At 44.8% G+C, this 24,447-nt stretch overlaps 2 protein-coding genes across 3 annotated transcripts; one reads left to right on the top strand and one right to left on the bottom strand.

Annotated features, from left to right (window-relative positions):
* Positions 1-3,067: 3,067 nt before the first annotated feature.
* trir.L (telomerase RNA component interacting RNase L homeolog) lies at positions 3,068-12,735 on the bottom strand. Of its 2 annotated transcripts, none has more exon segments than NM_001096067.1 (3): positions 3,068-3,656; positions 6,144-6,224; positions 11,918-12,575. In NM_001096067.1, coding segments are annotated over 3 exon segments (741 nt in total). In that variant the 5' UTR covers positions 12,470-12,575; the 3' UTR covers positions 3,068-3,548.
* A 231-nt stretch (positions 12,736-12,966) lies between these two features.
* get3.L (guided entry of tail-anchored proteins factor 3, ATPase L homeolog) lies at positions 12,967-21,040 on the top strand. The gene is made up of 7 exons (XM_018253692.2): positions 12,967-13,363; positions 15,996-16,143; positions 17,078-17,226; positions 18,007-18,157; positions 18,511-18,618; positions 18,808-19,005; positions 20,013-21,040. Exons 1-7 carry the CDS (start codon positions 13,221-13,223, stop codon positions 20,142-20,144), a joined length of 1,029 nt encoding a protein of 342 aa, XP_018109181.1. The 5' UTR covers positions 12,967-13,220; the 3' UTR covers positions 20,145-21,040.
* The last annotated feature ends 3,407 nt before the right edge of the window (positions 21,041-24,447 follow it).

Here is a 24,447-nt window from a genome sequence, read left to right as displayed (position 1 = left end):
CTATTGGGCGGAACTCAAGCATTTCCCTGGTTGGGGAGAGGAAAGCTGCTTTAGTGAGTCTTTGTCTGACCCAGGAACAGCCAGACTTTATTTTCTAGTTCTACTAAACCCGCTGCTCGTGCAATGAAACTGATGGACTTATATCCACCATCCCCGATGAGACGCTTCCATCTGAACTGCAGTGATGGACTCATGACGTTCCCTTGCTGATACAGGGAGTAACATGGATAGAACTGCACGCTGTCAGCGAGGAGGGGAAGCCTTTAAACCGCAGCCGGGAGTTTTCTTTAAAGTTGCCCAAAGAGCGAGTAAGAAAGCCGGCCTGTAAATGTAAGGATCTGATCTGCTTATAGTTGGGGTGAGACACTGCTGAAAATATCATATTCTAAAAATCCAGCCGATTGGGGTTTCTTTCATGTCTCGTTATTATTTCTTGCACAGCTGGTTATGACTCTTGAAATAATGTAGCAAAAGCCGGCTGACCCCAGCAGCTCTGCACATCATGGTTAATTTTTATTCTTTCTGTTTCTATTCAGTAGGGATGAACCAAATCTAGGGTTTGGTTCGTGATTTGGTCTTTTTCAGCAAGATTTGGATTGGTATTCAGCCAAATGTTTCCTGAAAGGATTCGGGGGTTCGGCCACTAAACTAGTGCTTACCTACTATTTAGGCCCTCTTCTCTACATCTTAACCAAGCTACTGCCTGGTTGCTATAGTGAATTGGACCATAGCAACCAGTAGGAATGCACTGAATCCACTATTTTGGATTCGGCCGAACCCCTGAATCCTTTGCGAAAGATTCGGCCCAATTCCAAACCAAATTAGCATATGCAAATTAGGGGTGGGGAGGAGGAAAACATTTACTTCCTTGTTTTGTGACAAAAAGTCACGCAATTCCCCTCTGCATATGCAAATTAGGATTCGGCTGAATTCAAATCCTGCTGAAAAAGGCCGAATCCCGAACTGAATCCTGGATGCGGTGCATCCCTTGCGACCAGAAGCTGCTGAAGCGAAATCCTTCAACAACGTGAACATGAAGACCAATTGCATCAGAATATCAGAGTCTATACAAATCCTAAACGTTAGCTGAAATGCTCCTTTAAAGCTGGTTTCGGACGTGTGCTTTTTGTAGTGATACATTTTTTTAAAGGGAAAGTCGGTCTAACAGTGTAGGCTGCTGATTGGACGCAATCTAAGTTGCCCTGCCAGTGAGCAACTTTTGAATCATTGTTAAGTGAATCTGCCACCTGGTTGCCAGGGGCAGGACCCCCAAGATATCAAATAATATAATGCAACTCCATACAGCCTACACTGACACTACTGAACTTCCCCTTTAAATCACTGCCGTTTTTCCCATAGTGTGTTGTGGGTTTTTTTTTCTTGAAATGGGATTAATAGGAGACGACTGGCCCAGCCTTGTTCATATGCAGCAGCCGAGCCCCTGTATATTTCACTGATGTTAGTACCAGTATATTTCAGTTATATACTCAGTATTTTCAGTCCTATTTGCCTATTTTAAATAGCCGTTCAATTTATGATCTTAATTAAAACGTACATCTTAATTTCCTTTTGTCCATAAAGAGAACCCACTTATACAGCAATGTGCTCAGTGGGGGAAAAGAGTGTAAGGCTGAAGCTGCTGATGCCCCGCCCCCAATGCTGAAGCTGCTGAAGCCCCGCCCCCAACGCCTTCCTAATCTTTTGCTGCTAATCAGTGTGACCGTTGCACACTGGCCTGGGATACATAGAGCGACTGAGCTGTGCGACTACAAAAATAAAACATGCTGTGCGTGAAACCCGGCTGCTGAGTCTTTATTTCCACATACGGAATCAGGCTGTTTGCAGACATGAAATCCCAGTTTCTTAACCTCCGACAGAACTACAACTTCCAGCATGCCATGATTCGGTATTGGAGGATGCTGGGATTTGTAGTCCTGCAACATCTGAGGGCCTGAGGTTAAAGGGGTGGTTCACCTTTAAGTTAACTTTTAGTATGTTATAGAATGGCTGATTGTTAGCAACTTTTCAATTAGTTTTCATTATTTATATGTTATAGTTTTGGAATTATTTGCCTTTTTCTGACTCTTTCCAACTTTCGAATGGGGGTCACTGACCCCCAATTTAAAAAACAAATGCTCTGTAAGGCAACATAGTTATTGTTATTGCTACTTTTTATTACTCATCCTTCTATTCAGGCCTCTTCTATTCATATTCCAGTCTCTAATTCAAATCAATGCACGGTTGCTAGGGTCATTTGAACCCTAGCAACCAGATTGCTGAAATTGCAAACTGGAGAGCTGCTGAATAAAAAGCTAAATAACAAAAAACACAAATAATAAGAAATGAAAACCAATTAAAAATTGTCTCAGAGTATCACTCTTTTCGTCAAACTAGAAGTGCATTTAGGGTAGAGGCACACAATGCTATTTGGGGGAGTCGCCTCTTCTCGCACAAGGAAACTTCGGGCGACTTCAGAAAACAAAGAGCTCCGAGTGCCATCCTGTCGGTGATTTAGATTCTAACCGGCGGGAAGGCAGTTCTGGAAGTTTAGTCGCCCAAAGAGACAGTTTGTCGCCAGGCAACCATCTCCCCGAATCTCCATGTGTCTCTGGCCTTAAAGGTGAACAATCCCTTTAAGAAAGTGATTAAAAATGCACACACTGTGTATTAGTGATGTGTGGGCCGGCCCGGGACCCGCGGGTTTGGGCCGACTCCTGCACAAAATCTTCGGGTCGCGGGTGGGTCAAATTCGAGCTTTTCTCCTGCTCTCACCTCCCGCGACCTGCTGGCTTCCGGCGCCGGAATTTATAGACGTACGCCTGCCCAGCCCCTTGTGACATCACTGCGGAGTGGGTTTATAAAAAAAAAAGAGGGCAGGAGTGGGCCCGGGCCAGGTGTGGTTCGGGAGGGGTGGGTTAGGGTGTGGGTTGAGAAATCCTCGAGCCGCACATCACTTCTGTGTATGGCCACTGGAAAAGCATCAGGTGTAAGGCCAAAGCTCAGAGCTTCTCGATGGCGGCTAATTTCAGCTGCAGTTCCATAAATGAGCAAATAACTCAGTGCTAAGTAATATTGGTTTAATAGCACATTATCCTACATGTTATCTGAACACTGCCATTTTTACAAAATAAAGGGGAAAAGACTATATGTAACCCCCCTCCCCACACACGCAAAAAAAATATAAAAATAAAATGAGGATGATATCTATGCTGCAAACTGAGGCAGCGACGATCGGGGGGCAGTGGGTTTCATTGCTGCTTAACAAACGGCAAAGGCAGAAGTAGATTCATCTTGGGAATCACAAGTACTGTGACTTTAAGGTTATTGGGGGGGGTCCTTTCTCCCTATTGGAAAAACGAAGAGTCTCTGTATCCTGAAAGCATAAAGTGGGGGAAGCAAGACGAGCTGTGGTGCTAGGGGTCTGCCGGAAACCCTTAGACCATGGGCCCACAAATGACAGTTGCAAGGGTTGGGGAAAAACGATACTGTCGTCTTAGTGGCTTCAAATCTGCCGCCCTGAAGGCTTGTGCAGTCCCTCTGATTTATTATTATTTGACAAGCGGACGTGTTTTGTCGTCGTCACTGCACTGGTGGGCTTTGTACTTCTTCACTTCCGCCATGTATTGGGCCCAGGCCCCTCCTTTGTTTGATACAACCTGAGGGAAATGAACAGAACATGATTCGCACAACCACAGCAACATCAATGAGATGACTACAGAATAGAGTAGAGTCTAGTATCCCTGGATCAGACAGTATGAATACGGTGACCCTCATCCTTCATCAGGCTCACGAGGTGCATCATTCCCAGGAGATACACAGAAAACAGACAAACAATTTCTGACTTCAGATTTATTTGCAGCACATCAGTCATTTTGCTGTTACAGGAAAAAATCCACCAAATGATAGTGAACTTTAAAGGAGAACTAAACCCTAAAAATGAATAGGGATAAAAATGGCATATTTTATATAGTGAACTTATTGCACGAGGCTAAAGTTTGAGCTTGTCAATAGCAGCAATGATCCAGGACTTCAAACTTGTCACAGGGGGTCACCATCTTGGAAAGTGTCTGTGACACTCACATGCTCAGTGGGCTCTGATTGGCTGTTGAGAAGCTAAGCTTAGGGCTTGTCACTAATTATCCAGCAGATAATGAGCTCCCCTGTAATATAAGCTGATGCTACAGGTTTGCTGATTATTAAATTCTGATGCTAATTGCACTGGTTTCTGCGCTGCCATGTAGTAATTATCTGTATTAATTACTAATCAGCCTTATATTGTGACATTTCTATTCTATGTGTACTGTATATTGTGAGTGGGTCCCTAAGCTCAGTACGTGACAGCAGCACAGAGCATGTGCAGTGAATCAGCAGAAAAGAAGATGGGGAGCTACTGGGGCATCTTTGGAGACACAGATCTTTACTGCTAAAGGGCTGTGGTTGCCTTTGACTAGTGCAGAACCCAAAAGCATGTCATGTTTAAAATAAGGATTCAGTTTGGGATTTTTCAGCAGGATCTGGCTGAAACCTTGTGCCTGGCTGAACCAAATAAGCATATGTAAATTAGGGGCGGTATGGAAATCACATGACTGTCACAGAACAATTTTTTCCACTTTCCTGCCACTAATTTTAGGATTTGGTTCAATATTTGTCTGAATCTTTCACGAAGGATACAAAAAACATTTTTAGAACAAGAGCCCTAAAAATGTACATCCATCCAAAACAAAAGTTCACATTATATAAGAAAAAGTAGACACTGGCTAACAAATCTGTAGTTTTCCTTTAGGGATGCACCAAATCCACTATTTGGGATTCAGCCGAATCCCCAAATCCTTCATGAAAGATTCAGCCAAATATTGAACTGAATCCAAATTTGCATATGCAAATTAGGGACGGTAAATATGTTCTACTTCCTTGTTTTGTGAAAAAGTTGTGATTTCCCCTTCCCGCCCCTAATTTGCATATGCAAATTAGAATTAGTTTCAGTCAGGCACAAGGATTTCAGCCGAATCAAAATCCTGCTGAAAAAGGGTGAATCCTGAATTTGGTTCATCCCTACCTTTAAGGGCACAGACACACGGTCAGATTTGGGGATATTAGTTGTCTGGCGACAAATCTTTTCTTCGGGGCAACTAATCTCTCCGAACTGCCTTCCCGCCAGCTAGAATGAAAATCTCCGGTGGGATGGCACTCAAGAGTGCTTCGTTTTCCAAAGTTGCCTCATGAGGAAACTTCGGGCGACTTCGAAAAATGAAGGGCTCCCAGTGCCATCCCGCTGGCGATTTTCCTTCTAGCTGGCGGGAAGGCAGTTCGGAGAGATAAGTCGTCCTGAAGATGAGGGGATTTGTCAATGAGCGACTAATCTCCCTGAGTCTTTGCCCTAAAGGAGACATATTATGTAAAAAACAAGAATGTGCCAGTGCAACTCTTTTAGCTATAGATGGAATGTGCTTTAAAAAGTTGTGACCTGATTACTTTATTGAAAATTTCTGCAAAAACCCTAATAGTCCCGCCCATCTGTTACACTTCCTGCTGCCTCCTTTCCCAGGCTGTACAGGGGAGCCGGCGGCTCTCAGCTCACTGCACTGTAGGACAGGAACCAATCAGCAGCTAGCAGGACCTGATAGGGAACTGAAGCATGTCTGTGCTTGTGTGCCTGCAGGGCTGTGATTGGCTGTCCCCATCCTACTGTGCTTCTGACAGGGACCATTAGGACACGCCCACCCCTCATTTGAAACACAGACAGGGACCAGAGAACATCTCTAGGGAGCTCCATGAAAGGGGCAATTTTTAAAGACGATATAAATTTACAGCCAAAAGTAAAACCAGCACCATACAGAATTATAAGATTAGTGGGGTTTCATTTATACTATATGTCTCCTTTAACACAGTGAAATGAAGTTTTGCAACATCAGGCAACATGCATTTAGCACAAGCCTTATTCGCTGAAATATTGTTTTGAGAAATATTTTAAGAACTCTTGCTCTAAATGGGGCCAAATGTTACACCGAATAGAGTTCACCAGCAAAATAAAACAAAGTTGTATAATCAGAGCTTTGAGCTAAACAGATCTCTGCAGAGTTCAGAGGTTTATTAAAGGGCAAATAATGCTATATAGTAGAAAAGAAAGAAACACATGGACTCACCTCGTCTTCTTCATTCTTTGGCTTCTTGGTTACAATTCCCGTCTTCAGGGCCAGCTTTGCCCCTCCTCTACGCTTGCCCACCTGGGGGTGGAAGGGACAGAAGACTGCAACCGTTATACGAGCCCTTGCAGCCTCTCTGTGTCCCTCTATATGACAGAATATAAGGGAGGCCTGGGTTAGACAGGCACGAGACACTCCCCTACAGCACTGCTCTAGAAACAAGACAAGGGGGTCCGGGGGTTATACTGCTTTATAAGGATCCCAGCACATTCAATGGGGAAATGTGTTGCTTCATTCAAAGGATGTTCCCTACAATAGGGCTACGGCATATGGGCCAAACAAATCACAGTAATGGGCCAATCAAATTGCAGTAACTGGCCACCTCTGCGCAATATTAATTACTAGTGGTCTTTCTTACTGCAGCGTATGTGCTATTTAGTTTTCCATTAATCAGTAGCAGCACTTAAAGGGGTGGTTCACTGCTTTTAATATGTTATAAAATTTATAATTCTAAGCAACTTTTCAATTAGCCTTTTTTTTTTTTTTTTTTTACAGTTTTTGACATTTTCCTCCTCCTGACTCTTTCTAGGTTTTATATGGGGGGGTCACTGACCCCATCTAAAAAAAAACAAATGCTCTATAAGGCTGCGAATGCATTGTTATTGCTACTTTAAATTACTCATCTTTCTATTCAGGCCTCTCCTATTCATATCCCAGTCTCTTACTCAAATCAATGCATGGTTGCTAGGGTAATTTAGACCCTAGCAACCAAATTGTTGAAACTGCAAACTGGAGAGCTGCTGAATAAATAGCAAAATAACAAAAAACTACAAATAAAAAAAGAAAACCAATTGCAAATGGTCTTAGAATATCACTCATTACATCATACTAAAAGTTAATTTAAAGGTGAACAACAACTTTAACCTGCCTAGATATCTGCAATGTGCAACACTATAGTCTGTAAAATGGGGGAAGACTTAGCACCCCACAAACAGGATCAGGCGTTATTAATATAGAATTGTAAATTCTCCAGTTTCCTATTGCTAGGCTGCCTAAACATAAATGTCACAGTTGTCCTCCTCCTGTGAATTGCAGTTTGACTGAACATAATGCTTCTGAAGGTTGCTGCCACTTAAAGGAGAATTCAACCCTTAACTAAAATAAATAAACCTACCCTCATGTAGACCCCCTCCCTCCTCCTCCCCAGCCTAGCTGCTACCCTGGGGAAATGCCCCTAACTTTTTACTTAACTCCTCGGTGCAGATTCAGGGATCGCAGTTCACGGCAGCCATCTTTCGGGACTTCGGTAATCCGAGACTGGCGAAGCGACGCATGTGCAGATGGAGCAATTTCCCGATTCGCGACAACTGCGCACGTGCCGAAATAGACGGAAATTTCCGAATCGCCTGAAGACATGAAGACCCAGAAGATGGCTGCCGTGAACTGTGGTACCTGACTCTGCACTGAAGGGTAAGTAAAAAGTTAGGGGCATTTCCCTGGGTTAGCAGCTTTGCTGGGGGGGAGGAAGGAGGGGGGTCTACGTAGTGTAGGTTTTTTTTAGTTAAGGGTTGAATTCTCCTTTTATAGTGCGCCCCCAGCTGAGGGGCCCCACATACAACTTTCCTTTTGAAGAGACTGTACAGTCAGTGCAGCATTACTGAGCTATCGGCACATTGTGAAGCATCAGCTGAAAAGCTTACAGGTAAAACCTCAGGCAGCCCTGAGCATAGTGATGTGGGGTAGACAAAAACTCAACCAGCTCCCGACCCAAACCACCTGCCTTCTCCCTTATATTTATAGACCTGCGCCACTGATGATGTCACAAAAGGGGCGGTTACCTATAAAACCAGAAGGTTGCAGTATAAGGCTGCAGGCAGGAGGGGCAATAGAGCTCAATCTGAACCTGCCTGTGAACCACAAGTGTTGTGCCGAGCTCAGCCTGCCCATCACTAATACTGACATCAAATAAGCAGCAGTGAATGTTCTGCAAGTTCTTATTCACATCTCAGCAAACTGTATCCACTAAAGTGTCACATTATTTCAGCAGAAGCTTCAGCATCTATGGAGCGTGTTCCCTGAGATTTACCAATCTCACCAGTTACAACGGATACATTAGTCGCTGGCATTGCTCTGCTACTGAGGAAAACACTCCCACTAATACAGCAAATGATTCAATCTTAGCAGTGGTGTCAGCAATTGGTTCATAAGCCAGTTATTAAAGGGGCTGTTCACCTTCCAGCACGGTTTCCGGTTCAGTTGGTTTCAGAGAGTTCACCAGAAATAAAGACTTTTTCCAATTACTTTCTATTTTATAGAGTTCTATTTTTCACCTTCTAAAGCAGCTCTGGGAAGGGGGGTCGCCGACCCTGTAAACGATTCTAAATTGATACATTTCTATATTTGTCCCTGCTGAGCAGAATCCCTGGGTTTCATTAATGGGTTGTTCACCTTCCAAACACTTTTTTCAGTTCAATTATTTTCAGATTGCTCACCATAAACAATGACTTTTTTAAATTACTTTCCATTTTTTGTGTTTTTTTTCAAAATCTCAGTTTAACATTCCTGCCTCTGGTAGTTTGGCAGCTCAGTAATTCATTCTAAACTGTTACAATTTTTGCAACATTGAGTTGATCCATTTCTCAGCAGCATCTCTGGAGTATTAGCAACTATTGTATCAAGTCTAACAGCTGTCTGTAATGAAACCCAGAGATTCTGCTCAGCAGGGACAAAGATAAGAAATGGATCAGCTAAATGTATCAATTTAGGTCAGTTTACAGGGTCGGCGACCCTTACCCCCCAGAGCTGCTTTAGAAAAATGACACTTTACACTTCAATATTATAAAAAACGGTCACGAATAAAAAGTACTGGGAAAAAGTCTTTATTTCTGGTGAACTATCTGAAAACAACTAGGTGTTTAAAGGGTTTGAAGGTGAACAAGTCCTTTAAAGACAGCTGTAAGAATTGAAACAATAGTTGCTAATACTCCTGAGATGCTGCCGAGAAATTTATCAACTAAATGTTGACAGTTTAGAGTTTGCACCTGAATTACTGAGCTGCCATATTGAAACAAAAGAAACAGGGACAACTAAAAATACTGAGAGTATTTGGCACAGTCGCATTAGGTTTACAGCAGCCATCTGAATTACATCAGAACGGAAAATATAGCGCCTGTGTCAGTGCAGAATTTGAGAAAGTAACTGCATTCAATTGTATAGCTACGTAAGAAGTTTTTGGGAAAATACAGAAAGTGATTCGGTACATCGGGGGGTGGGGTACGCCGTAAAAATTCTTAAAACTTGTTGTAAAGGGTTTCCTTGCCCTTTAAAGGACCAGTAACATCAAATTTAAAAAACAGGACAACACAGGATCCAGATTAGACATGCAGGATATACTGACGAGCAGTGAGTTTTAGTGCAATGTGTCCATTTAAAGGCGTTGTTTACCTTGGAGTTAACTTTTAGTATGATGTAGAGCAGTGATCCCCAACCAGTAGCTCGTGAGCAACATGTTACTCCCCAACCCCTTGGATGTTGCTCCCAGTGGCCTCAAAGCAGGTGCTTATTTTTGAATTCCAGGCTTGGAGGCAAGTTTTGGTTGTATAAAAACCAGATTTACTGCCAACCAGAGACTCAATGTAGGTTGACAATCCACATAGGGGCTACTAAATGGCCAATCACAGCCCTTATTTGGCACCCCAAGAACATTCCTCATGTTACTGTTGCTCCACAACTCCTTTTACTTCTGATTGTTGCTCACGGGTTCAAAAGGTTGGGGATTCCTGATGTAGAGAGTAACAATTTGCAATTGGTTTTCATTTTTTATAATTTGTGGGGTTTTTTTCCAAGTTATTCAGCTTTTTATTCAGGAGCTCTCCAGTTTGCAATTTCAGCAGTTCAGGTTGCTTGGGTCCAAATTACCCTAGTGACAATGCATTAATTTGAATAAGGGACTGGAATATAAATGAGAGGCCTGAATAGAATAGTTACCTGACCTGTCACCCAGACATAAAAAGCTGTTTAATAAAATTTCTTTTTAAGTTTAACATGAATCCAAATTCTTTTTTATTTTATTAAAGCATTCATAGCTGCTGTAAACTAAAACTCAGCTGTCAATCAAATATTGTCTGCCCCTCCTCTATGCCTTAGGCAATTACTTTCACTTTCCATTCAGCACTTCCTACATGTCACTGCTCTCCCCAGATTACCACATTTCTCTTAAAGGACCAGTAACCAACATTTTTAAAAAAAAGAATTTGTTAGTATACATTGAAAAAAAGACACCAAGCCTTTATTAAGAAATAATTTAACAAAACTCCACTTCCGCTCCTCTTCAGAAAAGGCAACGACCCATTGTGCAGCAGTTGAATTCTTCTGCCTGGCTATATCCTATAAGGAAGGCACGCATGATCGATTTCTGAAGAGGAGTGCAAGCAGAGTTTCGGCAAGTTATTTCTTAATAAAGGCTGTGCGATTTTAAAGTTTCATTTGTCTTGGTGTTCTTTTTTCAATGTATACTAACGATTTTTTTTTTTTTTTTTTTAAATTGATGTTACTGATCCTTTAACCGTTTAATTGTGTAACCAGGGCATGGGGATGGACATCAGGTCCCCCATTCTGGTTCACAAACAAGATTCTGAGATGATACAAGACTTGTCTTAATAACAGTGTCTACAAAATGGCTCCTGTCTGCTTGTTATAATTATGAATTCCCAGACTGAAGGAAACAAGATTCAAATAATTTATACAGTGTAACTGAAGTTCAGTTTCTTGCCTAACGTGATAAAATAGGATTTGGAATACATTTTATGGGCGACGAGTCCCCTTGAATTCAGGAGGAGGCAAACAATTAAAAAAAACTATTAAAGAAAAAAATGAAGGCCAATGGAAAGGTTTCTTAAAATTAGTAATTCTAAAACATACTGAAAGTTAACTTCAAAAGGGAATCCATCCCTCTATAGGAGGACACATTGCACATATGTTTGGGGTTCTTTGTCCAACCAGCGCTTCGATTTCCGACGTGGCCCAAGTTTACTCGTGAGGAAACTTTGGAAATCAAAGCGCCGCAAGTGCATTGGCGCAGGGTTTCTTAATTGAAGCAGACGGAAGACACGGGGAAGCAGTTCGGGGAGATTAGTCGCCCCAAAGAAGAGGCGATTAGTTGCCGGGCGACTAAATCTCCCCTAATCTCCAGGTGTGCCCTTACCCTATGGGTCTGGCCACATGAGCAGATTCGGGGAGATTAGTCGCCCCTGCAAGAAATCTCCTCTTCTTTGGGGTGACAATCTCCCCGCCTTCTGCCGGCTAAAATGAAAATCGCCTGGGGGAATGGACATGTGGCGTTCATTTTCTGAAGTTGCCTCAACTTCGGGTGACTTTGGAAATCGAAGCGCCAGTTGGACAAAGAAACCCTCAGGCGATTTTCTTTTTAGCCAGCGGAGGGCAGGCAGTTCGGGGAGATTGTCCCCCCAAAGAAGAGGAGATTTGTTGCTGGGGAGACCAGAAACGGAACTAGAGGGGGGGGCCCTGGCTCAGGTCGCGCAGCCGGCCCCCCTGCCCCCCTCCGTACACCAGGAACTGGCTGGGAATATGCGGCGCGTGGACTGCCGGGAGCGCTGAGGGGGTTTGAGCCCTGGCCCGCTCGCACCCCCTGCTCCCCCAGTAGTTCCGCCCCTGGGGGAGACTAATCTCCCCGAATTTTCTTGTGTGACCAGACCCTAAAAACCAACTCCTTGTAACTGAGATTTAAGGGTGAACTGAAGCCCTGGGAAGCTTACAATGCTAATGGGCCTCCTCTTCTCTGCCTCGGCGCTCTTCTCCGCGTTCTTCTGCCCCTCCCCTGCGGAACTGGCCGCACTGCTGCTGCCCTCGCCCGCCTTCGCCTCCATCTGCTTCTTAAAAAGCTCCATGAAGCTGCCATCGTTAGCGAACAGGTTGATCCCGCTGGATAGGGCCTGGGCAGGCGGTGCTGGAGGCGCTACTGGGGAACTGTACAGCGGCTCTCCTCCCCGATACATGGCTGCCGGGCTGGGCCTTGGGACAGGTGTAGGCGAGGGCCCGCAGGATGTAGCGGATACTGGAAGCGGAGAGGGTCTCTTGGAGGCCAGACTGGGAGGGGGAGGGAGAAGGCCGGTGCTCAGGGGTTTAGGAGCAGTGTCCCGAGGTGGCAATACCGAGCCCCGATCAGTGGCGCCTTTATACTTCCCGGCTACAGGAATATCCACCGGCTTTTTAGCTTCTCTCTGCTGCGCAGGGGCTTCCGCTGCCTCTTCTCCCTCCTCTTCAGCCTCACTGTCTTCCTCCGTTACCTCACACTGAGTCTCCGCCATCTTGGCAAATACAAGGGGCCGAAACGTCTGTACGAATACAGTAGCGGCCTAGCTTCCTTTCCACATGAACGCAGCCTTGGGGACGCCCTACAGACACTCGGCAAAGTAACGTCGGTGACTGTGAGAGGAATATGGCGGGAAATACGGTTTCGCTGTTTTCAAAATGGCGCCTGGTTATTCTTTGCAGGAAGAACCCAATTGAGGGCGGGTAAAGTTCGTGACTGACAGACGAAATTCGCCACTTGCTGAGCCGGGTTGGTATAACGTTGACCGATAAAAACCTATTAAGGCGGAGTCTCTAAGACCTACAGTAATCACCAATCAGAAGCAAGCAATACTACGGCGCATAAACAAGGAAAATTACGTTTATTGAAGGCGACAGGCACTCGAGGAGTATTGGACACAGGTCGACCAATTAGAGAATAGCAAAGTGATAGACAGAAACGGGGCCCAAATGGGGTACAAATACTGACGCGCGTCACTCTGATAGGCGGAGAAAGATTTGGTGGGAGTGTTGCATTGACATTGATAAGCGTACGCTTCAGCCAATAAGGAAATTGCACAGCTACATTTTCCGCAAATCAGAGTACCCATACGATAGTTTGAGGGTGGGGACTGTGATTAGGCAGCTCCTAACAACAAGGGTGTCACTGTTGCCAACCAGAGAGGCGGTGTGGTGAGCCAATGGATTGTGAGTGTGCCTGTGTGAGGGGGTGGAGCCTGTCTGGCCACGTGAGGCGTAAGGTGAAAGATGGCCGCGCCGGCAGAGGATGAGTTTGAAGATGCTCCAGACGTGGAGCCTTTAGAGCCGACTCTGAGTAATGTGATTGATCAGCGCTCCCTCAGGTGGATCTTCGTGGGAGGAAAGGGAGGCGTGGGCAAGACGACCTGTAGGTGAGATATTGGCCGGGAGCAAGTCAGCAGGGAAGAACTCATTTAGGATAAGTGAGAGGGGGATGTCAATGGGCTGAACCAAATATGTGTTCAGAACGGGGTTACTCGGTTAGACTCACAGGAGGAGGGACTGGATCATGCGAACAACAAGTCTCTGTGACTGTCACTGGCTTCTCTGTAGTCCAAGACTTTAGCTCTTCTCATTTACTGGAGATCCCACAACTTCCCACACTGTTTAGTGCTTAGTGCAAACAACTCCCTCCCCCCGGAACCAGTGGGAGAGGCCGGATGAGCCAACCCAAGTCCTGCCCCTGAGGACACTTAGGCCCTTATTTATCATGTTATGTAAAAAGTGCTACGAAGCTTTACTAGTGATCCCGCCCAGAGCAACCAATGGGCAATGACAATTCAACAGTAACGGCGGCCATACACGGGCAAACGGCCGGTTCCAGAACTCGCCCATAATATCGGTAACTTAAGGGATGGTTGATGGTGTACGGACGAACGATCAGCTCGACTTTATCGTTCGCAAAATTGATTGGATCAGTTTAAAAATGTTGGTCGTTCAGGGACAAAATCTGGCAGTGGGTGTGAATTACAGATATTTGTGCACGTCAGGATTGTAGCACAAGCCAAAGAACATATCCCCAAGTAACCGAACGTTCTTTGCTGAAAGCTTCATTTGTAACCATATGAACTATGTTAAGAAATAAATCGGTGCTGACTGCAGGGATATCACCCTATCACCTCATATGTGAAAGAAGTTTATTATGCCATAGCAAGACATAAATCCATATATCTGCAGGGAAGGAGAAACTGACTATATACTACAGACAGTGACACAATGCTGGCACCACTAGTACTGTCTGATGAGGCAAAAACACTGCTACAAGTGTGAAAATGCAGGGTATGCAGTCTGTGTGTTAAAAATGCAGCTGCAACTTTGTTATACATCTTTGCCAGACCAAGACTGTGCACATGCTCAGTGTGGTCTGGGCTGCTTAGGGATCGTCATAAATGATCAAAACAGCACAAGTCAAATAATCTGCCAGAAGCCGATACACAAGACTGATTAATAATCAGAATATACAGACTGCACTGGCTCCTGCGTTGTCATGTAATCTAATGTGGATTTTATAGTTTTTGTATTGTTTAATACAAACTTTCTCCAACTCTGCAGAACCAGTGGCTGCAGCAAAATAATCCTCCAAGTAGAATCCCAGTTTATCTGTTTAAATCTGGCTCCATGATCTTTGTCCCTGCAGCTGGAGTTGGAAACAGTAAAGGGGATGTAAAGGCAAAAATAAAATCCAATACAAATCTCTACACAGTCGCCAACTGCTCTACAGGGAAACAAACAAAGCTGCTTGAGTTCTGCATGGCTGGGAAGTAAGGCGGGGGCTCCCCCTGCTGTTCATAAGTAGGATTGTTTCCCTGAGAAACTGATTGTATACTACAGACAGTGACACAATGCTGGCACCACTCCTACTGTCTGATGAGGCGAAAACACTGCTACAAATGTAGGGTCTGCATGTTAATACTGCAGTTGCAACTTTAATCTTTGCTTTGAATCCATAAACAAAGCCATTCCACAGATCGTTTATTGAACAACGCTCGTCCATACACGAAGGAACTTTCAGCTACAAACCATCCATCGATGACTAATGTTTTACATCACTTCCTGTATGCTGTACATCCTGCTTCCACCACAAGTTTATATAGTGAATAAAGTACCTTTTCTTGTAAAATATAAGGATATTATAAGTTACCGAGGAGTTTCATGACCTTATAAAAACACGATATATATCTATATATATCCTCATATTTTACAACTGGTGGTACTTTATTTTAATACACAAATTTCAGTGAGTCATGTGACAGAAATGACATCAGAACTCGTTTATAACTGATGACATCAGAACTCACACCAAACCAGCCTATTGGGTTTATTTAATGTTTACGTGATTTTCTAGTAGACTTAAGGTATGAAGATCCAAATTAGGGAATGATCTGTTGTCCAAAAAGCCCCTGGTCCCGAGAATTCTGGATAACGGGTTCCATACTTGTGTATATAAAAGATAATCCATTAGTAGCACGGGCATTAGTTACCCTTTAGAAAAGTTATGTGCCTTTTTGAATCTCTATGGTTCATATTAAAGAGCCAATCACATCTATACTTGGATATTGGGTTGCAGAACTGAATTTACAGAATCCATATAAGCTTATAAGCTTCCACGTAACGTTTGGGATGCACCGAATCCACTATTTTGGATTTGGCCGAATCATTCGTTAAAGATTCGGCCGAATACTGAACAGAATCTGAATCCTAATTTGCAAAGGCAAATTAGGGGTGGGAAAGATGAAAACATCTTTACTTCCTTGTTTTGTTACAAAAAGTCACGTGATTTCCCTCCCTGCCCCTAATTTGCATATGCAAATTAGGTTTCGGTTCTGCCAGGCAGAAGGATTCGGCCAAATTCTGCTGAAAAAGGCAGAATCCTGGCCGAATCCCGAACCGAATCCTGGATTCGGTGCATCCCTAGTTTTTTGTGATTGTACCCTTTTACTCATCTTGCCTTACTCTCCTGTGTGTCCTACCCCATTCCCCAGCTATCATCCCTATCCATTTCAGTTGCAGCTTGGCAGTACAGCTTTCACAGGTACGGGAGAGTGTTCTCATCATCTCCACAGACCCTGCTCACAATATCTCTGATGCCTTCGACCAGAAGTTCTCTAAGGTCCCAACAAAAGTCCGTGGCTATGACAACCTTTTTGCTATGGTGAGTGATCCCAAGAGCTGACTGCGTTAAACTGTGGCAGCATGCCTATTTATCTTTATTTATTGTACATAGGGAGTAATGTATCGCCCTTATATATAACCATATAAAGGCACTAAGCTGAGTTATACAGGGAACTCTGAGTATCACTCATGTATTATAAGGCATAATGTACCCCCTACTGTAAATGATAAGGATATTGGAATTCACTGAGAGGTTCTGTGACCATATAAAGACACAAGGCTGCAGGCTGAGTTATACAGGGAACTCTGAGTATCACTCATGTATTATAAGGGATAATGTACCCCCTACTGTAAATGATAAGGATATTAGAAGTCACTGAGGGGTTGTTCTGTGACCATATAAAGGCACAAGGCTGCAGGCTGAGTTATACAGGGAACTCTGAGTATCACTCATGTATTATAAGGGATAATGTACCCCCTACTGTAAATGATAAGGATATTAGAAGTCACTGAGGGGTTGTTCTGTGACCATATAAAGGCACAAGGCTGCAGGCTGAGTTATACAGGGAACTCTGAGTATCACTCATGTATTATAAGGGTTAATGTACCCCCTACTGTAAATGATAAGGATATTAGAAGTCACTGAGGGGTTGTTCTGTGACCATATAAAGGCACAAGGCTGCAGGCTGAGTTATACAGGGAACTCTGAGTATCACTCATGTATTATAAGGGATAATGTACCCCCTACTGTAAATGATAAGGATATTAGAAGTCACTGAGGGGTTGTTCTGTGACCATATAAAGACACAAGGCTGCAGGCTGAGTTATACAGGGAACAGTACACTCACATTATCCCTTATAATGAGTCAGTGAGTTGTGTAGCACAACTGACATCAATAATCACCACATATGAGGATATATGTCACATGTTCTCTTTTATTCCAGTCACTGACCTGAGTGGGTTTGTTGTGCAGGAAATTGACCCCAGTCTGGGGGTGGCAGAGCTCCCTGATGAAATGTTCGAGGAGGACAACATGCTGAGTATGGGAAAGAAGATGATGCAGGAAGCAATGAGTGCTTTCCCAGGAATTGATGAAGCCATGAGTTATGCTGAAGTGATGAGGTGAGCACTGCAGGCTGATACAGACGGGAGGGAGCTATGGGACATGAAGTGTTGGTAGGAATAGTGTCCCCTTATATGGGAAGCAAATGAACACACAATTTTACCCATCTCAACCATAGATGTATTTTTGTTAACATGTTAAAGGGATACTGTCTTGGGAAAACATGTTTTTTTCAAAACACATCAGTTAATAGTGCTGCTCCAGTACTGAAATTAATTTCTCAAAAGAGCAAACAGATTTGTTTATATTTAATTATGAAAGATGACAAGGGCTAAACATATTGTCAGTTTCCCAGCTGCCCCCAGTCATGTGACTTGTGCTCTGATAAACTTCAGTCACTCTTTACTGCTGTACTGCAAGTTGGAGTGATATCACCCCTCCCTTCTCCCAGCAGCCTAACAACAGAACAATGGGAAGGTAACCAGATAGCAGCTCCCTAACACAAGATAACAGCTGCCTGGTAGATCTAAGAACAACACTCAATAGTAAAAATCCAGGTCCCACTGCGACTCCTTCAGTTACATTGAGTAGGAGAAATAACAGCCTGCCAGAAAGCAGTTCCATAGTGCAGCACTGGCTCTTTCTGAAAGCACATGACCAGGCAAAATGACCTGAGATGCACCTACACACCAATATTACAACTAAAAAATATAATTGTTGGTTCAGGAATTCGATTTTATATTGTAGAGTGAATTATTTGCAGTGTAAACTTTAGAAATAAAAACTACATCATAAAAATCATGACGGAATACCTTTAAGTCATGTGACTGTGCCCGCAGGCTGGTGAAAGGGATGAATTTCTCTGTGGTGGTCTTTGACACGGCTCCCACTGGACACACGCTGCGTCTGCTCAACTTCCCCACCATCGTAGAGCGAGGCCTGGGGCGGCTCATGCAGATTAAAAACCAGATCAGCCCTTTTATATCACAGGTGAGCTGCCCAAAGAGCGGGTTGTGGGCGTGTACTTGGGGGGGGGGAATCCAGATGAAGCTCATCCATTTCTCTTAGTGGAAAGATGTTTGATTGGCTACTGGATAGAACTAAGAGAGCCCTTAGATTGTAAGCTCCACTGGGGCAGGGACTGATGTGAATGATGTATAATCTCTGTGCTGTGGAACAATATAAATAAATGACACATTCCCATGTAAATTCCATACAGAGATTTTACATCCCGTGGTGCTTTAGTAAATAGGAAGAATTATTTCTTTTTTTTTAATTTCTACCTGACGAGTTCCTTGTCTTTCCTTTTCTGCCCGACCCCATTCTGTACCGCTCTCCTACAGATGTGCAACATGCTCGGACTTGGTGATATGAATGCGGATCAGTTGGCTTCCAAGTTAGAGGAGACCCTTCCGGTTATCCGGTCCGTCAGCGAGCAGTTCAAAGATCCGGTGAGCATTCAGAGCTTGTAGTTCTTCTCCATATAAATCAGAGAGAGCTTTGCCAGTGGCACATGAAGTACGTGGGTCTGAATGTTATACACTTGCTTTCATTTCTATCCTCATAACATCCACATTAACACATTGACTTTCCCTTTAAATTGTTGTCACTGTTACAATAAGTGTTTTTCTTGTGCACAGGAGCAGACCACGTTCATCTGCGTTTGTATCGCTGAGTTCCTATCGCTGTACGAGACAGAGCGTTTGATCCAGGAGTTGGCCAAATGCAGCATAGACACTCACAATATCATAGTGAATCAGCTGGTATTTCCTGAGCCAGAGAAACCGTGCAGAATGTGTGAGGCCAGACACAAGATCCAATCGAAGTACCTGGACCAGGTGGGAAACCATTCCTAAAATTACATTATGCAGTCTATGAATAAATAGTCTGTCCCCCCCACTGCAGGGTGATACAGTGACACAGACAGGAGGGAACTATGGGACATGAGTCTGTCCCTCCCACTGCAGGGTGATACAGTGACACAGACAGGAGGGAACTATGGGACATGAGTCTGTCCCTCCACTGCAGGGTGATACAGTGACACAGACAGGAGGGAACTATGGGACATGAGTCTGTCCCTCCCACTGCAGGGTGATACAGTGACACAGACAGGAGGGAACTATGGGACATGAGTCTGTCCCTCCCACTGCAGGGTGATACAGTGACACAGACAGGAGGGAACTATGGGACATGAGTCTGTCCCTCCCACTGCAGGGTGATACAGTGACACAGACAGGAGGGAACTATGGGACATGAGTCTGTCCCTCCCACTGCAGGGTGATACAGTGACACAGACAGGAGGGAACTATGGGACATGAGTCTGTCCCTCCCACTGCAGGGTGATACAGTGACACAGACAGGAGGGAACTATGGGACATGAGTCTGTCCCTCCCACTGCAGGGTGATACAGTGACACAGACAGGAGGGAACTATGGGACGTGAGTCTGTCCCTCCCACTGCAGGGTGATACAGTGACACAGACAGGAGGGAACTATGGGACATGAGTCTGCCCCTCCCACTGCAGGGTGATACAGTGACACAGACAGGAGGGAACTATGGGACATGAGTCTGTCCCTCCCACTGCAGGGTGATACAGTGACACAGACAGGAGGGAACTATGGGACATGAGTCTGTCCCTCCCACTGCAGGGTGATACAGTGACACAGACAGGAGGGAACTATGGGACACGAGTCTGTCCCTCCCACTGCAGGGTGATACAGTGACACAGACAGGAGGGAACTATGGGACATGAGTCTGCCCCTCCCACTGCAGGGTGATACAGGCATAGGGCAGTATCTATGGAACCCACATTTCACCCTCTAATGACTTATTTTGTTCCTAACAGATGGAGGATCTCTATGAAGATTTCCACATTGCAAAGCTTCCTCTTCTTCCTCATGAAGTTCGAGGGGCAGAAAACGTAAACACCTTCTCTAAGCTCCTTTTGGAACCCTACAAACCCCCCAGCGGGAAGTAAGCATGGAGAGACCTTACAGAAACCTTACAGCTGTTTGAAGAGAAGAGTCGGACTGGCTAGATTCCATTACTCACAGATGAGGGGGGCTCTCCCAACCATATAACTCCTAATAACCCCAATGCTTTGTCTATTTATTATAACTGGATTTAGGGGACCCAACAATTCAAATCCTCCTCTTTTGTTTTGTTTCTGTTGTCTCGGACAGTTTAATGTTGATTTTTTTCCTGGCAGTCTCTCTTTGTCTCTGTATGCCCAGCAGTCTCTCTTTGTCTCTGTATGCCTGGCAGTCTCTCTTTGTCTCTGTATGCCCGGCAGTCTCTCTTTGTCTCTGTATGCCCGGCAGTCTCTCTTTGTCTCTGTATGCCTGGCAGTCTCTCTTTGTCTCTGTATGCCTGGCGGTCTCTCTTTGTCTCTGTATGCCTGGCGGTCTCTCTTTGTCTCTGTATGCCTGGCGGTCTCTCTTTGTCTCTGTATGCCTGGCCGTCTCTCTTTGTCTCTGTATGCCTGGCGGTCTCTCTTTGTCTCTGTATGCCTGGCGGTCTCTTGGGCTCTCCAGCCTTAGCTAAAATAATCTTTAAACTCCCAGTATCACCAGCAGAGACTAGGAGGTATTAGTTCAGCAGTATTTGGAGTGTTAGAGACCAATTCTTTCAACCTAGACCTTCCTCTGTTTGTGGCAATCTTTGACTCTTGTGCGTCTTCTAACCCCCCCCACCACCAATTTTTGTATTGTTTAAACTCCCCTGTTAGTCGAGAGAATGCCAACGTATGTGTAAGTTCTGAGCAGGACTGCCCTGCAAACTAGGACTGAAATGTATTGTAGTTGCACATTGTCCATTCCACCTGCAGGACGCAGAGGGGAAGAGCAGTTCATAAATTAAACTGTTTCTAAAACACATGGTTTATGGGTCCAGATCATTCTGTAGCATTGCTCCTTTGTCACTTTATACACACACTCCATTAATAAGCACAGCTAACCATCCGACAAAACATTCAGGCAGTAACGGTTGAGAGTTGCCATGTTTGATGGTGTTCCTTCCAGATTTCTCATTTTACCCTGGTGATAAATTTATAAATAATTTATATGGGGCCCCAAAGCTTCTGATGGAGCCAGGCTTGTATTGTTCTCAATCAGAATCAAGTGTTGGTGCAGAATGTGCGGCACAGGACCAGATGGTCCCCTAGAGCTCAGTTATTCAGTCGCCCCAAATTGACTCAATCAGGATTCAATACAGTATAACAATGGGGCTGTGCAGTGCACCCTGGGAAATGCATCTGTCAGCTCTCTATATTTTCATCACACTAAGCTTTCTCCTGGGTAACCCACCCTTATAAGGAACCATTGGGAACATACACTCTAATAAACAGAGAGACACCGATACGGTACAGGGAATGGGAACCATTTGAAGAAGAGAATCCAGTCCTGCAGAGCTTACACTCTAATATACAGAGGGGCAAAGATATGATACAGGGATTGGGAACCATTGGGAGAAGGGAATCCTGTCCTGAAGAGCTTACACTCTAATATACAGAGGGACACATACGGAACAGGGATTGGGAACCATTGGAAGAAAGAATCCTGCCCTGCAGAGCTTACACTCTAATATACAGAGGAGCAGGGCAGCCATCAGGGGGGAGAGTTGTAGGGGCCCCTGAGGGTAAGGGGGGCCCTAGCCACGCCACACTTACTTGATTAGCCGGGCCCCCCAACTTCCAGAGAGCTGCTGACTTTAGGAAGGCATGGACGTTTAAGGGGCCCTGGCCACCAATTTTCTCATAATGTGGGGGAGGGGGCCCTGGCCACCAATTTTTTTTTCTCATGTGGGGTCCTAGCCACCAATATTTTTTAATGGGGGGGCCCTGGCCACAAATGTTTTTTATGGGGGGCCCTGACCACCAATATCTTTTTATTAACATGTGGGAACCCTAGCCACCAATATTTTTTTTGTTTTTTTACTGTGCGGTGGGGGGCGGGCCTGTAGGTGGGGCTTGCAGTAGGTGCAGCCCAGGGGGCCCAGCAAATTTTGTCGTATGGGGCCCGGCGATTTCTGATGGCGGAGAGAGACACATACGGAACAGGGAGTGGGAACCATTGGGAGAAGGGAATCCTGCTCTGCAGAGCTAACACTCTAACGTACAGAGGGACACAGATTTTACAACTGATTACGTTATGAGAAGTTTAGTCTGTTGTGCTATTCACTTTTCATTATGTGCAGTAGATGCCTGACCTCTTCTCCTTGCAGGACTTTGCAGACATTCCTCCACCCTTCGCTGTTTTGGTTTTTTACACTTAATTGCCCTTAAACAAAACGCAAGAGTATGAGGGGGGAGGGAGGAGGAAGAGGTGCACCTGACTGGGACATTAAGTTCCAGACATTGTAAAAGTGCTGTCTGGTTCCCCCTTACATAACTGCCTGTAACATTCCCACCCTGATCCATTCTGCCTGTCTGGTCTCTCTGCAGCCACAAGCTTAAAGCTTCTATAAACTGGAGAAGTCTGTGAGTCTGTCAGGAATTGTCATCAGATGCTTTGTGCCCCTGTAACCGCTTCTTCCAGTAATTAGGGTTGCCACCTGTCTTGTATTTTACCAGCCTGGCCACTAACAGTGATGGTTGACCCCAATGTTATTCATAGGGAAAAAAGATAAATATATAGGAAGGCCGGTATTTTTTTCCAGAAAAGGTTTGAACCCCATACGTCCCAATATTGTGGAAATGGAAAAGAGCCAAAAAAAAATTTGCTGAGTGGAGTGAAATTTTTTTGACCACGTCCCCATTTTTTTTATGATGACACCCCCTAATTACCATGCACATTTTACAAAATTGGCCAGGTTATGAAAGTTTGAACACATTTCCTGTAGTTTTTATGTTTTATTACAGGTTTACTAATGAAGGTAAATTGCCCTTTAAGCTGTGAGTCTAACTTCTCCCAAGGGACAAAACTGTTACAAATGTATCTTGAGTATATATTCTGGGCTCTCTGCCAATTCAGTTAGAAACATTGTATCTTTTTCGGCTGTTCAGTGGAGAGAAATCGGAACTTTCCAGTACAAAACCAGGACTGTGGGACAGTCCCTCTCAAAACAGGACAGTTGGGAGGTATGCAACCCTGCCGCTAACCCCATCCCTGAGCCCCTTATTGTCCCTGTAACTCCTTATTCCACTAACCCCTCCCCTGAGCCCCTTATTGTCCCTGTAACTCCTTATTCCACTAACCCCTCCCCTGAGCTCCTTATTGTCCCTGTAACTCCTTATTCCACTAACCCCTCCCCTGAGCCCCTTATTGTCCCTGTAACTCCTTATTCCACTAACCCTCCCCTGAGCTCCTTATTGTCCCTGTAACTCCTTATTCCACTAACCCCTCCCCTGAGCCCCTTATTGTCCCTGTAACTCCTTATTCCATTAACCCCTCCCCTGAGCCCCTTATTGTTCCTGTAACTCCTTATTCAACTAACCCCTCCCCTGAGCCCCTTATTGTCCCTGTAACTCCTTATTCCACTAACCCCTCCCCTGAGCCCCTTATTGTCCCTGTAACTTCTTATTCCACTAACCCCTCCCCTGAGCTCCTTATTGTCCCTGTAACTCCTTATTCCACTAACCCTTCCCCTGAGCTCCTTATTGTCCCTGTAAACTCCTTATTCCACTAACCCCTCCCCTGAGCTCCTTATTGTCCCTGTAACTCCTTATTCCACTAACCCCTCCCCTGAGCCCCTTATTATCCCTGTAACTCCTTATTCCACTAACCCCTCCCCTGAGCCCCTTATTGTCCCTGTAACTCCTTATTCCACTAACCCCTCCCCTGAGTCCCATATTGTCCCTGTAACTCCTTATTCCACTAACCTCACCCCTGAGCCCCTTATTGTCCCTGTAACTCCTTATTCCACTAACCCCTCCCCTGAGCCCCTTATTGTCCCTGTAACTTCTTATTCCACTAACCCCTCCCCTGAGCCCCTTATTGTCCCTGTAACTCCTTATTCTACTAACCTCACCCCTGAGCTCCTTATTGTCCCTGTAACTCCTTATTCCACTAACCCCTCCCCTGAGCCCCTTATTGTCCCTGTAACTCCTTATTTCACTAACCCCTCCCCTGAGCCCCTTATTGTCCCTGTAATTCCTTATTCCACTAACCCCTCCCCTGAGCTCCTTATTGTCCCTGTAACTCCTTATTCCACTAACCCCTCCCCTGAGCCCCTTATTGTCCCTGTAACTCCTTATTCCACTAACCCCTCCCCTGAGCCCCTTATTGTCCCTGTAACTCCTTATTCCACTAACCCCTCCCCTGAGCTCCTTATTGTCCCTGTAA

Source organism: Xenopus laevis, chromosome 3L, assembly GCF_017654675.1.
Source record: "Xenopus laevis strain J_2021 chromosome 3L, Xenopus_laevis_v10.1, whole genome shotgun sequence".
Taxonomy (NCBI): domain Eukaryota; kingdom Metazoa; phylum Chordata; class Amphibia; order Anura; family Pipidae; genus Xenopus; species Xenopus laevis.
This window is presented reverse-complemented; position numbering and strand designations above follow the sequence as displayed.